Raw genomic sequence first — 22,001 nt, 5'->3', positions numbered from 1 at the left:
TACAATGTAACAATTTGTAGGACACAGTGAAAGCACTGCTGAGACAAACCTTACGGCACTAAATGAATACGTTAGGGGAAAGTATGAAGTAAAAAACCTAAGCTCTCACAATTTAAGAACCTAGAAGAAGGAAAACAAAATAAAACCCAAACAAGCAGAAGAAGAGTAGAAATCATTAATATTACAGAAAAACAGAGACAAATCCATTTAGCTAGTTCTTTGAAAAGATCATAAAACAGATAATCCTCTAACAAAACTGATAAAGGAAAAAGAAAAAAGACAAATTACTAGTATCAGGAATGAAACAGAGGACAGATATCATTACAGACCCTGTAGACATCAAAAATAAATAAATAACTACAAGGAACAACTCTACAACACAAAATTGACAACCTAGATAAAATGGATCAATTCCATGAAAACAAAGTACCAAAACAAACCTAATACAAAACACATCATTTGAATAGCCCATAACTACAAAGGAAGTCAAATATTTAATTTAAAAATGTCTGGGAGGGGCACCTGGCTCAGTGGGTTAAAGCCTCTGCCTTTGGCTCAGGTCATGATCCCAGGGTCCTGGGATCGAGCCCCACATCGGGATCTCTGCTCAGTGGGGAGCCTGCTTCCCCCCCCAACCGCACCTCCTGCCTCTCTACCTACTTGTGATCTCTGTCAAATAAATAAATAAATAAAATCTTTACAAAAAAAAAAATGGGGAAAAAAATCTCCAGGCTGACTTTTTCACGAATGTTCTACCAAATCTTAAAAAAAAAAGAATTAACATTAATTCTACACAATCTCTTTCAAAAAATAAAAGAGGTAAAAAAGAAACAATAAACCAATTCAGCAAAGGAGAGGATACAAGATCAATATACAATAATCAATTACAAATAATCCCAAAATGAAATTAAGAAAGCAATGCCACTTACTCAAACATCAAAAAAGAATAAAATACTTAAGAATAAAGTTAGCCAAAGTACAAGATTTATAGACTATAAACTATAAGACATGTTGAAAAAAATTAATGAACATGCAAATAAATACAAAGACATATCAAATTCATGGACTGCCAAGACTTAATGCTGTTAAAATAGGAATCCTTCCCAAATTGATCTACAGATTCAATGCAATCCCATCAAAATTCCAACTGTTTTTTTTTTTTTGAAGAAACAGACAGGCTGATCCTAAAATTATAGAAATACCAGAGATTCATAAAGCCAAAACAATCTTGAAGAAAAGCCGAAATTCTCAGATTTTGCTGCATCCTTACTACAAAATTACAGTAACCAAGACTGTGGTACTGGCATAAGGAAAGATACAAAGACCTGTGGAATAAAACTGAGATTCCAGCAATATATGTATCTATAGTCAACTGATTCTTTTTACAAGGGCCCCAAGACCATTCAGTGGGGAAAGAACAGGCTACTCACATGCAATGGAATGAATGTGGATATGCATCTCACCCCACATACAAAAATTAACCCAGAATGGATCAAAAACCTAAATTGGAAGAACTAAAACTATAAAACTCTTAAAAGAAAAACAGATATACATCTTTGCCTTTTACTAGGCAATGGTTTCTTAGATATGACACCAAAAGCAAGAACAACCAAAGAAAACAATACACTGGATTACCTAAAAATGAAAAACTTTTCCTCTGCAAAAGACCCTTAAGAAGATGAAAAGACAAAGACAAAGGCAAGGAGAAAATATATGAAAGCCATGTATCTGACAAAGGATTAGTATTTATAATATAAAGAACTCTCAAAATTCAAGAGTGAAAAATAGAAAAAAATAGAATATGAAGAAATATTTCACCAAAGAGGATACACAGATAGCAAATAAATACACGAAGACACATTGAACATCATTAGCCATTAGGAAAAAGCAAATTAAAAACCACAATGATGGGACGCCTGGGTGGCTCAGTTGGTTAAGCAGCTGCCTTCGGCTCAGGTCATGATCCCAGCGTCCTGGGATCGAGTCCCACATTGGGCTCCTTGCTCAGCAGGGAGCCTGCTTCTCCCTCTGCCTCTGCCTGCCACTGTCTGCCTGTGCTCGCTCGCTCGCTCTCTCTCTGACAAATAAATAAAATCTTAAAAAAAAAAAAAAAACCACAATGATGTATCACTGCAAACCTAACCAAATGGCTAAAATAAAGAATACTGATACCACCAAATTCTAGCAAGAATGCACAAAGTGGATCAGTCATATACTGCTAATGAGCATCTAAAATGGTATAGTCCCTATATAGTCCCTAAATGGTATAGTCACTATAGTCCCTATAGTGTCAAAATCTTTGACACTTTCTTTAAAAATTATACAACTACCATGCTATCTAGCAATTATACTACTGGGTATCTATTCCCAGAGAAATGAAAGGTTATGTTTACACTAAACCTGGTACATGAGGGGTGCCTGGGTGGCTATGTCGATTAAGTGTCTGCCTTCGGCTCAGGTCATGATCCCAGGGTCCTGGGATTGAGCGCCGCATCGGGCTCCCTGCTCAGCCCGGAGTTTGCTTCTCCCTCTCTGTCCCTACCCCTGCTCATGCTCTCAAATAGATAAATAATCTTTTTTAAAAATGGTACATGAATACTTATAGTAGCTTTATGCAAAATAAATGAAACTAGAAAGAATCCAGCTCTCCTTCAACAGCTGAACGATTAAGCAAAATATGGTATATGCATACCATGGAATACTCTTCAGCAACAAAAAAGGACCTGCTGCTATACAAAATGACCTGGGCTAATTTCCCAAGAATTATGTACGCTGAGAAAAAAATCCCAAAAGGTTACATACTATATGATTTCATTTACATAGTATTATATATATATATAAGATATATATATATAAAACATATATAATATATATATAATATATATATAATGGATATACAGATATAGATATACAAATATCCCATTTCATATCTTAAAATGACGAAACTACAGAAATGGAGAACATATTAGCAGTTGCTAGGAATTGAGGAGGCGGCAGGGGCCAAAGGAAAGTCGGTTTGGCTACAAAGGGGCAGTACGTGGAATCTTTGTAGGGATGGGAATGTACTGTATCTAGACTGCATCAAAGTTAATATCCAAATCATGATACTGTATTATTGTTTTGAAAGGTATTACCAAAGGGTAAACTTGGTAAAAGGTATCTGGATCTCTACTTTTTTTATCTTTTTAAATATTTATTTATTTGACAGAGAGAGAGAACATGCGCACAAAAAGGGCGAGTGGCAGGCAGAGGGAAAAGAAGCAAGGAGCTGAGCAGGGAGCCCAATGCAAGGCTCAACGGCAGGACCCTGGGATCATGACCTGAGCTGAGAGCGGTCACTTAACTGAGCCACCCACGCGCCCCTCTTCATATTATTTCTTATAAATGCAGTGATTCCACAATTATCTCAAAATAAAGTTTAATGTTTTTTTAAAAAAAGCATTTAACACACATACACAGCAATTGCAGAAGAATATAAATATACATAATATCACACTGGAAATATTTCTAGTTACCAGAAAGATCTTTTTCACCATGGGGAAAAAAAAAATCCAACACAGTTCAGCTGTACCCTAAAGTAATACAACTTATTAAAGTTTCCTAAGGTTGTGATTTTAGCAGTTACAGGCAGGCATATAAGCAGCACTTATTAAAAGATACAATTTATCACACCTGTCAGAATGGCTAAAATTAACAACACAAAAGAACAACAGTTGTTGGTGAGGATGCAGAGAAAAGGGGAACCCATCTTGCACTGCTGGTGGGAAGCCACTCTGGAAAACACTATGGAAGTTCCTTAAAAAGTTAAAAATAGAAATACCCTACAATCCAGTAATTGCACAATTAGGTATTTACCCAAAGAATACAAAAAGACAGATTCGATTCGAAGGGGTACATACATCCTGATGTTGACAGCATTATCAACAACAGTCAAACTATGGAAAAAGCCCAAATGTCCACTGGATAAAGATATGTGTGTATGTACACACACACACACGCGCGCGCGCGCGCGTGCACGCACACAGGAGTATTACTCAACCATCAAAAAGAAGGACATCCTGCCATTTGCAAAGACGTGAATGGAGCTAGAGTGTATTACACTAAGTGAAATGAGTCAGTCAGAGAAAGACAAACACCATTATGACTTCACTCATGTGGAATTTAAGAAACAAAACGGATAAACAGAGGGGGAGGAAGGAAAAAAAAGAAGAGAGAGGGAAACAAACCATAAAAGACTCTTAACCATACAGAACAAAGTGAGGCTTGATGGAGGGAGGCAGGTGGGAGATGGACTATATGGTGATGGGCATTAAGAAGAGCACTTGTTATGATGACCACTGGGTGTTATATACAAGTGATGAATCACTGAATTCTACTCCTGAAACCAATACTGCACTCTATGTTAACTAACCTGAATTTAAATAAAAATTAAAAGATACACTTATTTAACTATAGGCATAGATAAGTCAATATTCTACACCACTAATTCCATCTAAAAATAGAGGTAACTCCATGACTTACAAGGAAAACAATAAAATACACTGAAAATACTAGGCAAGATTTTACGTGAAATGCTCTGAGGAGATAAATATAAAAGGACTACAGGTTACAGATTACAGGAGAAAAGAAAATATTAAGCTTACTCTACCATAAGGGGCCTATTTACCATAACTAGAGTCCTTTTTCTTACACTAAAATACACCTAAAACTTTGTGCATGTGCTAAGCAAAATACAGGTTCATCCATTTTTACTAAGAGATTAACAAATTACTGACATTAACAAGGTAACTGCTGAATATTAATTAAAGACTAAACTATTAAGATGAGAAAATCAGCAAAAAGAACCTACTGTCTTTGGCTGCTGATTCACTTTTTTATCTTCTAGATCCTTGAATTTTGATCGAAAAGAGACCATTTTCTCCTGAAGTTCTGGGGTACACAGCTCATACACATCCAACATAAGAGGAAATTTTACATCCTATATACAAAAAGAAAAAATATGTGTCAACAACCTTATAAAAAGTAGTTATTTAAAATATCTATTATGCTTTTACAGTAGTACTTTCATAATCCAAATGAAGTTGAAAATAAAATTTATTAAAAAATCACTTGGACATCTATGCAGCTGAAATCATAGTGCTTACTTTCAAAATCAGGTGCCAATTTTTTTTAAAAAATAAGCTCCATGCCTAATGTGGGGCTTGAATTTACAACCCTAAGATCAAGAGTTGCATGCTCTACTGACTGAGCTAACCAGGCACCCCTGGTCCTAACTTTTTAAGATTAAAAAAATTTGTTTAGCTTTTTTCCCAATTAAACCCATGACTCTGACCACAGAAGAGTTACCAAAACATACATGACAAAAGAAGCATTTCAGAAACACAGCACATCAGCCTCTGTGAAAATAATGGATACCTACAATTAAAAATGGAGTCAATTTACAAATGGGGGTCACTTAATGACTTTTTGTAATGTGAAATACACCTTTACACAGAAATAAGTGATATGGTTCAATAACTAATATTAATACATAAAGTTGGGGTGCCTGGGTGGCCCAGTGGGTTAAAACCTCTGCCTTTGGCTCAGGTCATGATCCTAGGGTTCTGGTATCGAGCCCCACATCAGGCTCTCTGCTCAGCAGGGAGCCTGCTTCCCCTTCTCATTGTCTCTGCCTGCCTCTCTGCCTACTTGTGATCTCTGTCAAATAAATAAATAAAATCTTTAAAAAAAATACATAAAGTTAACAGTATTAAATATTCTAAATACATTTAACCTTATTGTATAATAGTAAGTATATTTGAAATTGTATTATGAATTTTAGCTCAGGAGGTTAGAATTATATTTACCTCTCCCTGGGATCATGGAGTGTGGATATGTAGCAGAGCTACTGTTCTACAAAACAGTTACATCATAAGGTTGGCTCTTACTCAAGAAACTAAAATTATTGCACTAGAGAATGCAGCATGCCTTCTTCTCCACACTCCCATCCTCCAAACCTGCTGGGTCAGTATCTGTGGAGTTGAGGATCTGGTCAAGAGCAGTATTTCTGGGGAGTGGAGGGCATCCATGAGAACTAATTGGGAATCTTTTGAACAATTTTTAGGACTCAGGCCCTACCTAATCAAACGCTAGGGGTGGGCTGGTGGTGAAAGACAGGCATGCGTATGTTTAAAAATAAAAAGGATGGGGCGCCTAGGTGGGTTAGTCAGTTACTCATCTGTCTTCAGCTCAGGTCATGATCTCAGGGTCCTGGGATCAAGTCCAGCATCGGGCTCACTGCTCAGTGGGGAGTCTGCTTCTCTCTCTGCCTCCTGCTCTCCCTGCTTGTGTGCGCTCACTCTCTAACAAATAAATAAAATCTTAAAAAAAAAAAAAAAAAGAACACTTGTCTAATGTTAATAACTTCCATACTTAGAATATTTCAAAGAAAGTTTCTCCCTAAAGGAAGAAAGAAATCTATTGTGAATTAGGGATTACTGTCAAAGAATTACAATGTTTTATTATACTGAAGTTCATTACTAACCTTAAGAACTTTAGCGTTCACAGATTCCTTCTCTTTATAAAAAAATCGAACCATCTGAATAGTCAAGTAAGCAGGTAGTCGGCTGATCTTAGACTGAGGGAAAAAAATGCAAGAAATCCTATCAATGCAAATACAACACAAGTTTTTAATGCCTTGGTTTGGCAAAAACAAAGACTGGGTAAAATTTATTGGAAATTTTTCATCAAAATGGATTTAATTTCAAAAGGAATGCACAACTTACAGATTTGATATATAAAGCATTTCTTTGCAATGTTGGAGACTGTTTAGTGATTTCTTCCTGAAGTCGCTAAAAAAAGAACATAACAGGAGACCAAACATTTTTAGTTTTAAAGAATATTTTTCTGCAATATAGAATCACACTTTTTTTCCTAAAGTAAGCTCTACACCCAAAGTGGGGCTTGAACTGATGACCTCAAGGACCAAGAGTCACATGCCAGCAAGGTACCCCTAGAAGCACACTTTTAGTTCTTTTAAAAATTAGTATTCCTTAATAGACAACATACATCGATGGATTCATACCACTGAAAAATAATTTCGATGAAGACTATGTAGGAAAGTTTTTAAATATGAGTCAGTTCTTAAAAGGTATCAATTTATACTGGTGTGAATTCCTCAGAACGTAAATAATGTTTGAAGTTTTAAACTGTAACCCAAATGTTGCTCAGATTCTGAGTTTACAATGTATTTTATATAACATAAAAAAGCCTTTATGGCTTCTGCCTATATACAGATTATCAGAATACTCATACAGAAGGACAATTATGAGAAGGTAGGAAACCCCTGTTCTTTATTCTTTATGTATAAACGCCTTCTAGAAGCAAATTATTCTCAAATGAGAAAAGTCACACAGAAAACCTGTTAATCTAACAAATGTGGAAAAGACTTTAGCCACTATACATATCTTTACCATCGTGTCTGCCTTTCCATTTTTTACAGCCTGTGTAACACTCAGCGAGACAGTTATCCCCTCTGGGCATCATACGGAAATGATGATAATACCTATATCATAGTGCTGTCATTAGAACTACAGAAGTTAGGTACATGTAAAAAAAAAACATGGACAACCATTTGGCATATATTCTATATTCAATAGACATAAGCTACTATTTCTAATTTTTAAAAAAGCACTATTAATGTGCTCTGCTTTGTAAGAACATTAATACACAAGAAATTAGACTTAAAAATTTACTGTTAATGTTCACTGTAAGCACACTACTTGTATAAAAAAATTTTTTTAATTACTAATCTCATTACAAAAGGAATCACTGTGTACCTTTTTAACATTTAATCAAGTCTGTTTGGCAACAAAAAGGTAAAGAAATATGGAGTCAAATCACTCTAGAATAATCAGAACCAATGATGATAACACATCTAAACAGTGGGCAAGATAACACAACATCTCATAAATACATGCTTCTCAAGAACATGTATCTGGTGTGATGTTATTCGTCAGGTAAGCTACACATATTATCACCAATCCACTATCATCTAGAAGTTCCAAGTATATCTAGTCTTTTTCTGGGATTTTATAAAATTATGAAGAAAAGTATCATCCTGGAGAGTCCCTGCCAAAACATTCCATTCTATACTCTCCAATTACACTTATGCTTCTTGTTTTGATGTCCTGAAACTTGCACATTATAACCTGCTATAGTACTCTTAGTGATTAGCTATTATTAAGCTTTTAAAATGAACTTCTCTTAAAAGTATGCCTCACTTTTCTCCTCTCTCTCTGCCTGCCTCTCTGCCTACTTGTGATCTCTGTCTGTCAAATAAATAATCTTTAAAAAAAAAAAAAAAAAAAAAAAAGGGGCGCCTGGGTGGCTCAGTGGGTTAAAGCCTCTGCCTTCGGCTCAGGTCATGATCCCAGGGTCCTGGGATCGAGCCCCGCATCGGGCTCTCTACTCTGTGGAGAGCCTGCTTTCTCCTCTCTCTCTGCCTGCCTCTCTGCCTACTTGTGATCTCTGTCTGTCAAATAAATAATCTTTAAAAAAAAAAAAAAAAAAAAGTATGCCTCACTACAGTCCCCCTCAGTATCACAGGGCAGAGAATAGTACTTTCTATTTGCCTCTTATATCTGCATTTACCAACCACTCTCCCAACTGATCTTATGTAGATGGGAACTCCCTAATGACAAATTATCTTGTTTATCAATGCAATCCTTGCCCCAATTCATTGCCTATCCTTCAAAACATGTACATATTTCCCAAACCATATCAAAGTACTAAATTCACAAGCCAAACTTTTATATTTTATCAATCTGCTCATTAGAGTGCATTCTATAGTATGAAAATGGTGAAAGAGTGCTAACTGGAGAATCAGAGAATCAAGTTCTAGACCCAGCTCTGCCACAAAGCAATGAAGTCACTTACATTCCAGGGCCTCAACTGCAATACTGGTAAAAGGCAGAGGGCCTACGTGGCCTGATTTACATAGTATGATCCCAGCTTATACCTCGTCATTACTAATAAACCCTTATTAAATACTCAGAGGCCTCCTGCAATGCTTTTGTTTGACCTATCAATACACAACCTTGTGTTATGTATGTTTCTATTTAATGACAATTCATGGTCTTCACAGCCAACTATACTATAACTCATCCCTAAATGAAGCTTATCCAACATTTTCTCCTTAAGGCTTATCTAAATAAACATTCACACAGAGCCTTCTTGGGCTTAGAACACTAGACAGCACTTCAGCGATATGGCTGAAGGCCTATTTTAAATAGCACACCACCAATAAAAAGCACAAAATTGAAAAAAAAAATGTATGTACTAAAATTACTGTAGAAGGACACTTGTTAACAGTATGAACTGAAACAAGAAAGCAAAGCATCACCTTTTTGGAGCTCAGGTGAGACTGGCAACTCAAATTTTTTGCCAGTCAGAGCAGGTCTACAAATGACCATGAAAGCACCAAAGTACTGATGTTGAGAGTTACAAATACATTTTAGCAAGTAAGTACATCTGCAAATACAGAATCCATTTATAATGAGGATCAACTGTAACTGATCTTACCAATTTAAGTCCTGTAAAAAGATACTTGACTTCTTGATTGATAAAACAGCTAAGCTGAAGCTGATTTTCCTTTCCTTTAGTGACCTCTTCTTCTTCAGATTCTGTACATTTCATGCTTTGAGAAATCAGATAAGGAATATCCCAACAGGTAATCAATCTGCTATAATATAATAAATTATATGTTGAACATAATAAATTATCCTCTTGCTATTAAAATTAATAGCATCAATATTTGCAAATGATATCTGATAAAGGGTGAGTATCCAAAATATATAAAGAACTTATACAACACCAAAATAATAATAATTCAATTTAAAAATAGGCCGAAGATATAAAGAGAATAGACATTTCTCCAAAGACATAGAGAAGGCTAACACATGAAAAGATGTTCAATGTCACTTATCATCAGGGAAATGAAAATCAAAACCACAATGTCACCTCACACTTTATCGGAATAGCTAAAATCAAAAACATGAAAAACAAGTGCTGGGGTCCCTGTGTGGCTAGTTGTAAACATCCGACTCTTGATTTCAGCTTAGGTCATATCTTGGAGTTGTGAGATTGACCCCCACGTCAGGCTCTGCACTGGACATGGAGCCTACTACTTAAGATTCTTCCTCTCTCCACCCCACCTCTCTCTCTCCCTCTCTGGGGTGGGGGAAAAAATCAAGTGTTGGTGAGGAAAAGGAACTCTCATACACATCTGTGGGTGGGAATGCAAACTGGTGCAGCCACTATGGAAAACAGTATGGAGTTTCCTCAAATAATTAAAAATAGAACCACCTCGGGGCGACTGGGTGGCTCAGTGGGTTAAGGCCTCTGCCTTCGGCTCAGGTCATGATCCTGGGGTCCTGGGATCAAGCCCCGCATCAGGCTCACTGCTTAGCAGGAAGCCTGCTTCCTCCTCCTCTCTCTCTGCCTGCCTCTGTGCCTACTTGTGATCTCTGTCAAATAAATAAATAAAATCTTTAAAAAAAAAAAAGAACCGTCTCAAAAAATTAAAAATAGAACTACCATTTGATCCAGTAATTCCACTACTAGGTATTTGCACAAAGAATACAAAACACTACTTTGAAAAGACATATGCACCCTTATGTTTATTGCAGTATTATTTACCATAGCCAAATTATGGAAGCAACCCAACTATCCATCAATAGATGAATAGATAAAGATGATGTGGGAGGTATATACAATGGAATATTATTCAGCCATAAAAAAGAATGAAATCTTGCATTTACAACAACATAGATGGATCAAAGGTGTATAATAAAAGTGAAGTAAGTCAGTCAGAGAAAGAAATACTATTATTTCACTCTCAACAAGAATAAAGGAGGTGGGTGAGGGTCTGGATGAAACAGTGATAGGGATTAAGAGTACACTTGTTGTAATGAGCACTGAGTAATGTATGGAACTGTTGCATCACTATATCGTACATCTGAAACCAATGTAACACTGTATCTTAATTTTACTGAAATTTTAAAAATAGCATTATCCATTGGTATTTAAACATTTTGTGTTTCAACATATTTTAAAGTGCTTCATGCACTTCCCAACAATATGAGTAATGAATAATAAAAGTAATAAAAGGATAAACTAAACAAATATAAGTTGGTACTTATACAGTCTTAAAATGGTTTTAACACAAAAATATATAAAAAGAAATCTGAGTCTCCGCCCATGACCTAGAAAACTGTCCTTCCCTGAATTCATGAATTCATGTTTTATGAATTGGTTCAATCTTATATATATAATCTGGCTGATATACTCTATTTCATGCAATTAAAAATTAATTCCCTATGAAGTGGATTAATGAGGCTGACTCTGCTAAAGATATTCTTAGGAAAAAATAATATCCTTAAAGTGTACATTTATCTAAACTTTAGGATTACTCTGATGGGGTACTTTTCCAAATTCCTAAGTTTCATTATATCTTTTAGGCATAAAAACCTCTGAAGAATTTACCTATATACCCCACCCACCACTCCAATGAGTCAATAAGGCTACTGATACCAATTCACTTCTAGTAAGTTATGAGTACATCTCTACAAATCTTGGCTCATAAGGATACGTAGTTTCAAATTCAACTCCGAAGAACTGATCAATTAAGCTTTTCTTTTTAGAAGGTGTCACTGCTGATGCAGATGAAGAATCTGTCTGCAAAAATTAAAATAAAATAAAAATTCTAATTTTTCTTTATATAGGTACTAATGTATATCTTCCCCACACAATCCAGTTTAGTAAATACATATTTAGGCTTTTAAAAATGTAATCCCTTTCTGGAAAATCCTTCTACTGTTCAAAAAACACTACTAAAAGACTACAGATGCTCAGTGATATCAATTAAGTTTAATAAATAATACAATGCATTCAAGTGTCAAATGCAAGCTTTCAAATTCTAACTACAAGCTGAGCATCCAAAGTATTCAAATACATGTCTATTAGGATAACTTTATTTCCAGCTTTTGGTGTGGGGGGGTATAATTATCAAGGTATAATGAAAATCTATAATCACAAACGTGTCAATTACCTCTTTAACAGAATCATCCTCTATGGCTTCCAATTTCTGTTGCAATACTCGCATCATTTGTATCCAACATTCATTAGCATCCTGTAATTTAAAAAATGACAAAGTAAATAATCCTGGCTGTTGATAATGTTTTATCTACAAAATCCTTCCAAAAGAATTACTGGTTCCTTAGAGAAGGGGAAAAAAGCTGTTTTTTTATTTAAAAATATTAAGTCAAATTAGATTATTATACAATCTTCAGAACAATGAGGAATTCCAAAATATTCATTTATTCAAGAGATGTTTACTGAGCTCTTCCTTATGCTAACTACTGTTTTAGACACAGGAATAAACAGCAGTAACCAAAACAGAAAACATTCTCAATGGGGACATAAACAAAATATAACAAATTCATCTAAAGACAAGAGTTATGAATTTAAAAAAGCAGTATGAAAAAAATAATAAAAATAACAATAACTAAAGTAATATGGGAACAGAAAGTGATGAAGGAAAAGAAGTGTACTATTTCAATGGGAGAGTCAAGGAAACGTCTGTGATGCCTTGACATTTGAGCCATGAGACCTGAGTGAGGTGAGGAAGCAAGCCATGCACTATCTGAGAGCCAAAGAAATAAGAGCAAAGACCCTGCATAAAGATGATACTGGAGGGTTTAAAAAGTAAGTAGGAAGCCAGTGTGTTTGAGAGTCAAAAGAAGTAAGCAAGGGAGAGAGTGGCACATGAGAGCTCAGACAGGGACATAGGACCTCGATTATTCAGGACTAGGACAGAAAATCACTAGGAGGTAACAAAACAAGGGACCAAGATAACCGTATTTACATTTTATAGACTCTGGAGACTATGTGGAGAAGCACTGCAGAAGGACAAAAACAGGAGCAAGGTAACAGTTAACAGACCACTCCAGCCAAGAAATGAGGATGATGTGAACCACAGAGGACTTGAAAATTGGAGCATGTTTGGAAATACAAATAAACACAGTAAGTGTACAACACCTAAGTTTTACATTTACAAAATGAAAACCATAGAACCTTGCCCTGTTTACCTGTTGAAGATATTGGCCTTGTTCACCCTTCTCTGCAAACTGTGGAAAAGCCATGTGCAAAAACTGCAGTAGAATAATAGGTGGAATACTAGAAGAAGTTTTATCCATGGAATCAAACAAATCTCTAAGGGCTTAAAAACAAAGCAAACACTGCTTTAATAAAATGATGACATATTTAATACATGTTACTGTATATTAATTCTAGATTAATACAAACAAAAACTGCTGAGTAATATTTTTAAGTATATCTACTACTTTTGTAGTTGTCAAATTCACAATAAGAAAAAGATTTGTTTTGGGGCATCTGGGTGGCTCAGTCGTTAAACATCTGCCTTTGGCTCAGGTCATGATCCCAGGGTCCTGGGATCCAGCACATCAGGCTTCCTGCTCAGCAGGAAGCCTGCTTCTCCCTCTCCTACTCCCCCTGCCTGTGTTCCCTCTCTCGCTGTTTCTCGCTTTCTGTCAAATAAATAAATAAAATCTTTTTCAAAAAAAATTTGGTTTTAAATCTTGAAGAACTGACCAGACTTTATAATGTAATGACTAACTATAAACAACTTCTGAGTCCTACCCCTCAGTCTCTCTCTCCTTGCCAGGCTTTGTCTTCCCAAACAAAGCAGGGCATATTCATTCACTAGAGCAAACACATAACCTCTGTCTAGAAATCAAACAGGCTAATGTTACTGTTCTGGTACTACGCCATTATCAGGCCATCAGGTCACCACTCTCAACCTACCTCCTTTTAAGCCTGTACTTAGTTCCCATCTATTCAACTCCTAAATTTTAAAATTTGTTAAACATACTTCATGACTCTATTGATAGCTAAAAACCAAAATTAGTTTGCCTTCTTCAAAATCTTTCCTCTACCATCCTCTCTCACCTTCAAAAATCTCATGGTCAGTCACAGCCCTGCTCTGGGAGTTGAGAATACTTTTCCTCTGCTGACTTCCTAGCTATCACACCTTGCCTTTACTTCAAGTACAGCAAAATTCTAGTCTAGCCTCTCCTGACTTGTTTTATTAACTGATATGTGAAATGTTATCTACCATTATTATACAAACGGAAGACCCGCAAATACTGTATCTCTGCACAAAGCCAGTGTTTAATAAAATGTTCCCAAATAAGACAACTAAACATGGTGTTTAAAATATTCTGGGGGGATTCCTGGGTGGCTCAGTCAGTTAAGCATCTGTCTCCGGCTCTGGTCATGATCCCAGTTTCCTGGGATCAAGTCCCACATCAGGGTCCCTGCTTAATGGAGAGTCTGCTTCTCCATCTCCCTCTGCTGCTCCCCCTCTGCTTGTGTGCATGTGTGCTGACAAATAAATAAAATCTTTAAAAAAACTTTTGGGAGGAGGGATAGTAAAATCCTGTATCACTACAAATCTAATATTTCTTAAAATAGAAAAGCCCAAATTGTAATATCACTTTAAGGTACACATTACTTAAAATAAAAAATGATTTAAGATTTAATGTATACCATAAACAGCATCTCAAAGTACTTCATTAGTTTGAAATAAAAAAGTCAAAAATGCACTCACTGTACATTAAGAGACTAGTTGGACATGACGACTAAACGCAATCAATATGTGATCCTAAACTGGATCAAAGCAAAATAGAAAAACAACTTTATAACGGGCAATATTGGGTCAACTGACAAAATTTAAGTCATTTGTATTTTAGAGTACTTTATCCATGTTAAACTCCTAGACTTTGAAAAATGGTGATTGTCTTGTGGTTATGAATGTCCTTATTCTTGGGAAATACATACTAAAGTATTCAGGAATAAGACAGGATGTCTGTACCTTACTCTCAAATAGTTCAGAAAAAAAGAACACTATTATAGAGAATGATGAATCAGCTGTGAAAAAAGTTTGTAATTGGTGAATTCTTGGAACTGTTCTTTGTGCTAATTTTAAATTTAGCACAGAATAAAATTTAAAAATGAAGAACAGTATCTTTCATCCCTTCACTACAAGACTCCTAGGATACTGGAGAAGTTGCTGCCATTCCGAGTTACTCTCAGATACACAAGCAATCAAGTAAACTAGATATAAGTGATCATATTTTTCTCATTAAAAACCTCATTTCAACAAATAAATCTACTTTCAGGAAAAAAAAAGGTCAAAGAAAAATCTCTAACTCCAAATGACACAAAGAAACCTACTGTTTATAGTATTACAAATGAACAGCTGACCACAATGAGATACCACTTCACACCCCTAGGCTGGCTATAATCAAAGACAGACAATACTGAGTATTATTAAGAGAAATTGGAACCCTCATTCATGGGAGAAATATAAAATGATGCCAACTGCTTTGGAAAACAGCCTGGCAGTTCCTCAAAAAGTTAAATATAGTTACCATATGACCCAGCAATTTCACTCCCAGATACACACCCAAGAAAAATAAAAACATTATGTCCATAGAAAAGTTTGTACAAATTTTCAGCAATACTTGTAATAGTCAAAAAGTGGAAACCACCCAAATGTCTATCAGGGATGAAAGGACAAACGGAATGTGATATATCCCTACAATGGAATCTTATTCAGCAATTAAAAGAAAAAAAGTACTAATACATACTAAAATGTCAATGAACCCTGAAAACATTCTAAGTGAAAGAAGCCAGTCAAAAAAGACCACATACTATATAATTCCATTTATGTCAAAAGTTCAGAATAGGTAAATATACTGAGACTGACAGTAGATTAATGATTGCATATAGCTGGGAGTGGTGAGGAGAAAACAGATTGAGTGCTAAATGTTACAGTTTCTTTTTCAAGGCTACAAAAACATTCTAAAATTGTGGTAATGGCTGCACAGCTCTGCATATACTAAAAGACACTGAATTATACACATAAGTGGGTGAATTGTATGGGATAAGAATTTTATCTCCATAAAGCTGTCACCCTCTACCCCAAAAAAGGCACAGCTATAAAAATACCCTACACCAACCTAACCTAATGATTTAAGAGTATTCATTTTTAAAACCAGCCCAAAACAAATGGGGACAAAATATATGGTCTCATGTAATGAAGAAATAAGTTATTTCTATCCTTTAAGAATTTCTGTTTCTCCTCATACTTCATACTATTTCCTTACACTAACACCCACTAAGACGCTCTCTTATAATGACTGTATCAACTACAATAAAACCTCTCTCTGTATATCCCCAGAGATATATTTTACTAATAGAACCTAAAGCCAAAATTAATTTTAATCCAAAAACTCCAGACTATTTTTCAGAAAAAACAGACATCATTGGTTTATAATTTGAATAATAAAATAGGTCCTGAAGTTGCTTAACACTAAGTATAAGTACTTCAGTTTTAAATGAGACGATGTTTTACAAAACATCTTTTGTAAACTGAAAGCTACTAAACAAACAGAGTGAAAAGTAACATTTCTTGAATACTACACTGTCCTGTCAGAAAGGCATATATTTAAGATACTGACCTGCAGTAATATACTGTGCTGAAGCCATTTCCCCTGAAGCTCTCAAGGCACCTGCATACCTGGGAACATTAAGGCAGAATTAAATAGGATTCAATTCATTCTGAAACTCAAAAGGGAAGAAATTAATTAAAAGAGTTTATGATGACACCCTCAACTGCAACTTAATCTGAGTTGTTCCCATCTTTTATCTTCTTCCCTTCTGGTCTTATTCCTATAACCATTATACGGGCAAAGAAGGAACACTAGGAAAAAAGGGAATTTAGATGAATGAAGCCTACTTGAAATTCTTTCTCCTAACTTATTAAAAAAAAAAAATTTCCTGAAAACAATGTGTAACAAAAAAGTACACTCTTAATGTCCATTATTACAAAGAAAATAAAATACACTTTCAGAAATAAGAAAAAACCTTAGGTCAAAAACATTAAATCAAAGTTAATACACCTACATTCAGCATTCACTTGTTATGTAACCTTAAATAAGTCACTTAATTTTCAAGTCCATCGGCTACCTATATACTGCAGTGTTTCTATTAAACGACTTCTAAATTCACTTTGAATTTATAATCCTCATTTAATTTACAACAGCACAAAGGACTGGCCATCCAAAGGAAATAAACAATAGCATTCACTCATACAATGTTTTATGACACAGGATCAGAAATTATCATTCAGATAATATCAAACACTTGAGAGGTAGGGGAATGACTGCCTATTCACTATGATTAAAACAGCCAGCGGAGAGGCACCTGGGTGGCTCAGTCAGTTAAGCGTCTGCCTTTGGCTCAGGTCATGATCCCATGGTCCTGGATTCGAGCCCCTCGTTGGGCTCCCTGTGCAGCAGGAAGCCTGCTTCTCCCTCTCCCCTGGCTTTTGTTCCCTTTCTTGCTGCCACTCTGTCAAATAAATAAATAAAGCCTTAAAAAACAAAACAAAACAAAACACCCACTGGAGGGACTAAAATGAAAAAGACTGAAATCAACCAAGAGTGGCAATAATGTGGACCAACCAAACTATCCATACCATCAATAACATGGATAAATTTCAAAGACTATGATGGTGAACTAAGCCAAATCTCTGTACATTTAACTTCCAGAATGAACAAAACTAATAACAGGTCAGTAGCTGCTTGCAGAGGTGGGTGGTGGAGGGGATGAGGACTGGGAAAAGATACAGGTACAAAAATATCCTGAGATGAGGGAAATGTTCTACAGTTTGTAAAGTGGGTTACAGAAAATTTGCACTTATCAAAACTGATCACACCAAACACAAGATATTTCATATTTACTATATGTAAATATTTCCATTTAAAAACAAAAAAACCTCTGTGCTATATAAGTAGAATGAAAGAGGTCACAGAAAATATGTTAAATTATATCCAATTAAGAAGTTCTGTTTTTCTCTTTTGTCTGTTTATTTAGATCTTTCAGAAATTGCTGTGACTCAAGTTTTTTTTTTAATTTTTAATATACAATTCATAATGTCTAAATTACATATGTTCTTTTTAAAAAGGGAACATCATTAAGTTTCCCATTCAGTTTACAACTACCTAAAAGGCATTTCTGAAGTTGAAGTACCAATAAAGCAAGTGTATCCCAAAACATCAGTGAAGTATGTAATGACACAACTGCTGCTGTTACTGATTTTACTTCTAGTTACAGGGTGACACTACTAAGTAACTATTCCTACATTTATGGCAAAGGCTATACCAATAATGTTTTCTTAATAACTGAGAATGGAAAATCATGAATGATTTAATAGCATTCCCCCACAAAAAACTCTCATTACACCAACATTTAATTTCTAAGTAAGATAAAACCATCCAATAAACCAAATAATATTAACAATTAAACTTTACAAAGAATAACTGTTAGAAAGTAAAAGGAGAAATTGACCTGAATACTGAGAGATGTAACAGAAATATGTAAAAAAAAAAAAGAGTACATTTTCTAGTCCTTATCAAGTCAACAATATATAAAAAGTAATGATACAGAAAATCTGAATATAATTAATCAACTTAATGTCTACTAATACTTTATCACCTACAAAAAGAGTATGCCTTGACTCTTCTATCATCTGTGAAATATTCACATCAATCATACATCAGCTCAACCCAAACATTCATCAACAGAAAAATGGGTAATTATTTGGTAGTATGTGCAAACAGTGTTATACTCTACAGGATATATATGAATGAACTACAACTACAAACATACAGTTAACCCAAAAATAATGAGCTAGACCCAAATGAACAAAATCTATGTTTCTGTTCACAAAGAGTTCCAAACAGGCAAAATTAATCTATGAGGTTAAAAGTCACATTAGTATTAACAATTCTGAACAGAAAGGTGGAGTAGCAATCAGGAAGGGAGAATCGTGAGGGGATTTTTAGAAGCTGATAAGGTTCTGTTTGTATTGGTTACACAGATGTGTTCACTCTGGTATAGTTCGTTTGTACTCTTTTTTGTATGTTAATGTCTGTTAAATTAAATGTCTGTTAAATTAAAAATTTGGGGGTCAAAAGGAAGAAATTTTACAGTCTTTAAAAAAAACATATCTGAACAGCCTCATCTAATGAATAGGGAATAGAGGCCAACACTCAAAACTAAATACTTTCATTAGTACAAAGAACAAATAAATGATCTAAGCATACAACTTAAAATAAAACAGCCTAAGGAAAACAAATAAATCAAAACAAACAAAAAGAGGATGAGTCAGACAATGAAAAGAACTGACCGAATAAACCTACTAGCTGACTTCTGTGAAAAATAAAGTATACAAACCTCTGGCAAGATAATCAATGGTAAATTTATATGTATAAATTTCTATATATCTAGCAAGTAAGAAATGAAAATAGGGAAAAATACAGGTCCAAAATAGAGAACTCTTATGCTAAAATATCTCAAAGACCTAAGGACAAATTCATAGGAAAACAAATTTTAAAAAACTGACCCTAAAAGACACAGAAAATGTACCTTTAAAATGCAAACAAAAAAAAAAGGTTGGGTCAAACCAATTTTATAGTTAAGTTTTATCACGAACAGATCATCCTTATACAAATCTGAAAATGCAAGTAAAAAAACAACCTAGTAATTGCTAATGAAAAAACTATGTGCTACTTCCCAAAAGGTGCCTTGCCGATAAGTAAGATAAAAATATGGCCATGAGATACTGTTTTTCATAACTCACAGAATTTAAGGGTAATTTTTATTATATACACTTTTCACTTTAAGTTCTAAATTCAGAACTCCTACATTATCATGAGGTTCCACTATTGGGCAGCATCAACCAAATCAGATTTTACCTATAGCTCTGGTTCCTGGCCCTCATTGCCTCTTCAGCTAAGCCAGACTATTTCCTTTCTAGCCTTTATAACATATATCCCACTCTCCAGAACCTGCCAAATAAAAATCCTTAAGTATTTAAGCATGAGCTTCAGCATCACCAGTTGTAAAACATCTTCCATGGAAATTTTCCTCTCTTCTTTCATTCCTATTTTATCAGTTAGCACCATTTTTCCAAAGACATACAACCCCATCCATGTCCTCTTGTATTGTTAGTTAAGTACAACAGTTTCCAACCTCTTGTAAAATCGAAGCATTCAAAAATTACTTCATCTGGTTTCAAGAACACTGAATCAACAGGATGAAATCTCCCCTGCTTATTATACAAAACTCAGAGAAATAACTCCAAAACATGGAAGAGTTCTCTTTGGAATAGAAGCTAGAAGGTATCCTAGGTGAAAAAAGTACAGAGGAAGTCTTGGGAAAAAAGGCAAGTCTCTCCCACGTAGCCACCTTGTAGGGCAGGGAGCTGCCCAACAAGCTGCGCATTAGATCATTTGCAATTGGGACATGGTTGCCTAAGTACACAATCTTCAAACAAATATGAGATCAATCCTTACATCTCAAGAGATCAGTTAAAATCGAAAGGACCAAATTGGCTGGGTGGGAGGGAGGTAAAAAGAGTACTTCAGAGCCTCAGAGAAATAAAAGCAGGAATCATCCAAAATTAAGAACAGGAGATTAAAGAAAAGAAGGTTGTGATAAATAAGCTGTGAAACAAAGCTAGTGCACAAATAGTGAAATGTACAATAGAACTGACACACTCTCCTGGAACACGGCACACAAAAATAAAAAAATTAAAAGTGTAGAGGGAAGAAAAAGAAATGTGAAAAATAGATCCAAAAATTCTACTATTCAGAATATCAGGGAAGCTATATAAAATACAGAAGCTTCTCTCAAAAAGGAAGAGTCAAGAATGTCCAAAGTTGGGGAGCCTGGGTGGCTCAGTGTGGTAAAGCCTCTGCCTTCGGCTCAGGTCATGATTCCAGGGTCATGGGATCGAGCCCCACATCGGGCTCTCCGCTCAGCAGGAGCCTGCTTCCCCCTCTCTCTCTGCCTACTTGTGATCTCTGTCTGTCAAATAAATAAAGAAAATCTTTAAAAAAAAAAAAAAAGAAAAAAAAAAGAATGTCCAAAGTTTAGGACAAGAGTCCTCAGAATGAAAGGGCTCACTCAGGGCACCAGGGTGACTCAGCCGGTTAAGAGTCTGCCTTCAGCTCAAGTCACAATCCCAGGGTCCTGGGACAGAGTCCCACACTGGCCTCCCTGCTCGGCAAGGAGTCTGCTTCTCTCTCTGCCCCTCTTTCCTGCCCGTCCATTTGCGCGCGCGCGCGCTCTCTCTCTCCCCCTCTGTAAAATAAATAAATAAAATCTTAAAAAAAGAAAAAAGAAAAAGTGCTCACTCAGCACTAAATAAGATAAAAAAGAAAATCCCACACCTACCCTATTGGAAAACTATGAAAAACAAAAATAAAGGAAAAACCCTAAAAGTTATTAACGGAAAAGAGTAAGAAATAAGACTGATACTAGATCTTTTATCAGTAACTAGCCGCATAGGAAAACAGTAGAGAAATAACTACAAACCCCTGAGGAAAAATAACTTTGACTTTAACATTTCCCAACAAAGCAGTTCTGAAACAGTACCAAACTTGACGGCCTTTCTCAGTTAAGACTATAAGTGCCTGGAAGACAGGTCCGGTGTCTTGTACACTAATAAGTACATCAGCTACAATCCAGGCAACTTCATAAGTACTTGACAACTATTCACTTCAGAGAAACTCAGAAAACCTTCAGTTACTCTCAGGTTTCTGCATAATCCTTCTCTCTCTTCTCTACTGCTCAGTTCTATCAAAGCATTTCCCAAGCCACTAAGGAAAAAAAACAAAAAACAAAAACCAACATTCTTAAAGCTGGCTAAGAATCCAAACTACAGTTTACAACTCTAACCTACATTAAGAAGTGACAGTGTATATATCAAAACAGTTGCAATAAATTTAGTCAGAATTCAGTTCTATATTTTTAAGTTACATATTTATACTCACTGAGAAGTGATTCTCATTTATAGACTATTTCACAGG

At 35.4% G+C, this 22,001-nt stretch overlaps 1 protein-coding gene across 4 annotated transcripts in view; it reads right to left on the bottom strand.

Moving 5' to 3' along the window:
- USP14 (ubiquitin specific peptidase 14) overlaps window positions 1–22,001 on the bottom strand; it is a gene marked incomplete at its 5' end in the record, with an annotated part of 47,014 nt that overhangs the window by 3,809 nt on the left and 21,204 nt on the right. For all 4 annotated transcript variants that reach the window (XM_080821102.1, XM_080821105.1, XM_080821104.1 and 1 more), the window contains 8 exons: window positions 4,850–4,978; window positions 6,524–6,616; window positions 6,765–6,830; window positions 9,562–9,676; window positions 11,630–11,715; window positions 12,089–12,169; window positions 13,128–13,258; window positions 16,584–16,642. In XM_080821102.1, the coding sequence (XP_080677228.1) occupies window positions 4,850–4,978; window positions 6,524–6,616; window positions 6,765–6,830; window positions 9,562–9,676; window positions 11,630–11,715; window positions 12,089–12,169; window positions 13,128–13,258; window positions 16,584–16,642 (760 nt within the window). The remainder of the gene's footprint in view (window positions 1–4,849; window positions 4,979–6,523; window positions 6,617–6,764; window positions 6,831–9,561; window positions 9,677–11,629; window positions 11,716–12,088; window positions 12,170–13,127; window positions 13,259–16,583; window positions 16,643–22,001) is intronic.

This window comes from Martes martes, assembly GCF_963455335.1.
Source record: "Martes martes genome assembly, chromosome: 13".
In the NCBI taxonomy this organism is placed as follows: Eukaryota; Metazoa; Chordata; class Mammalia; order Carnivora; family Mustelidae; genus Martes; species Martes martes.
This window is presented reverse-complemented; position numbering and strand designations above follow the sequence as displayed.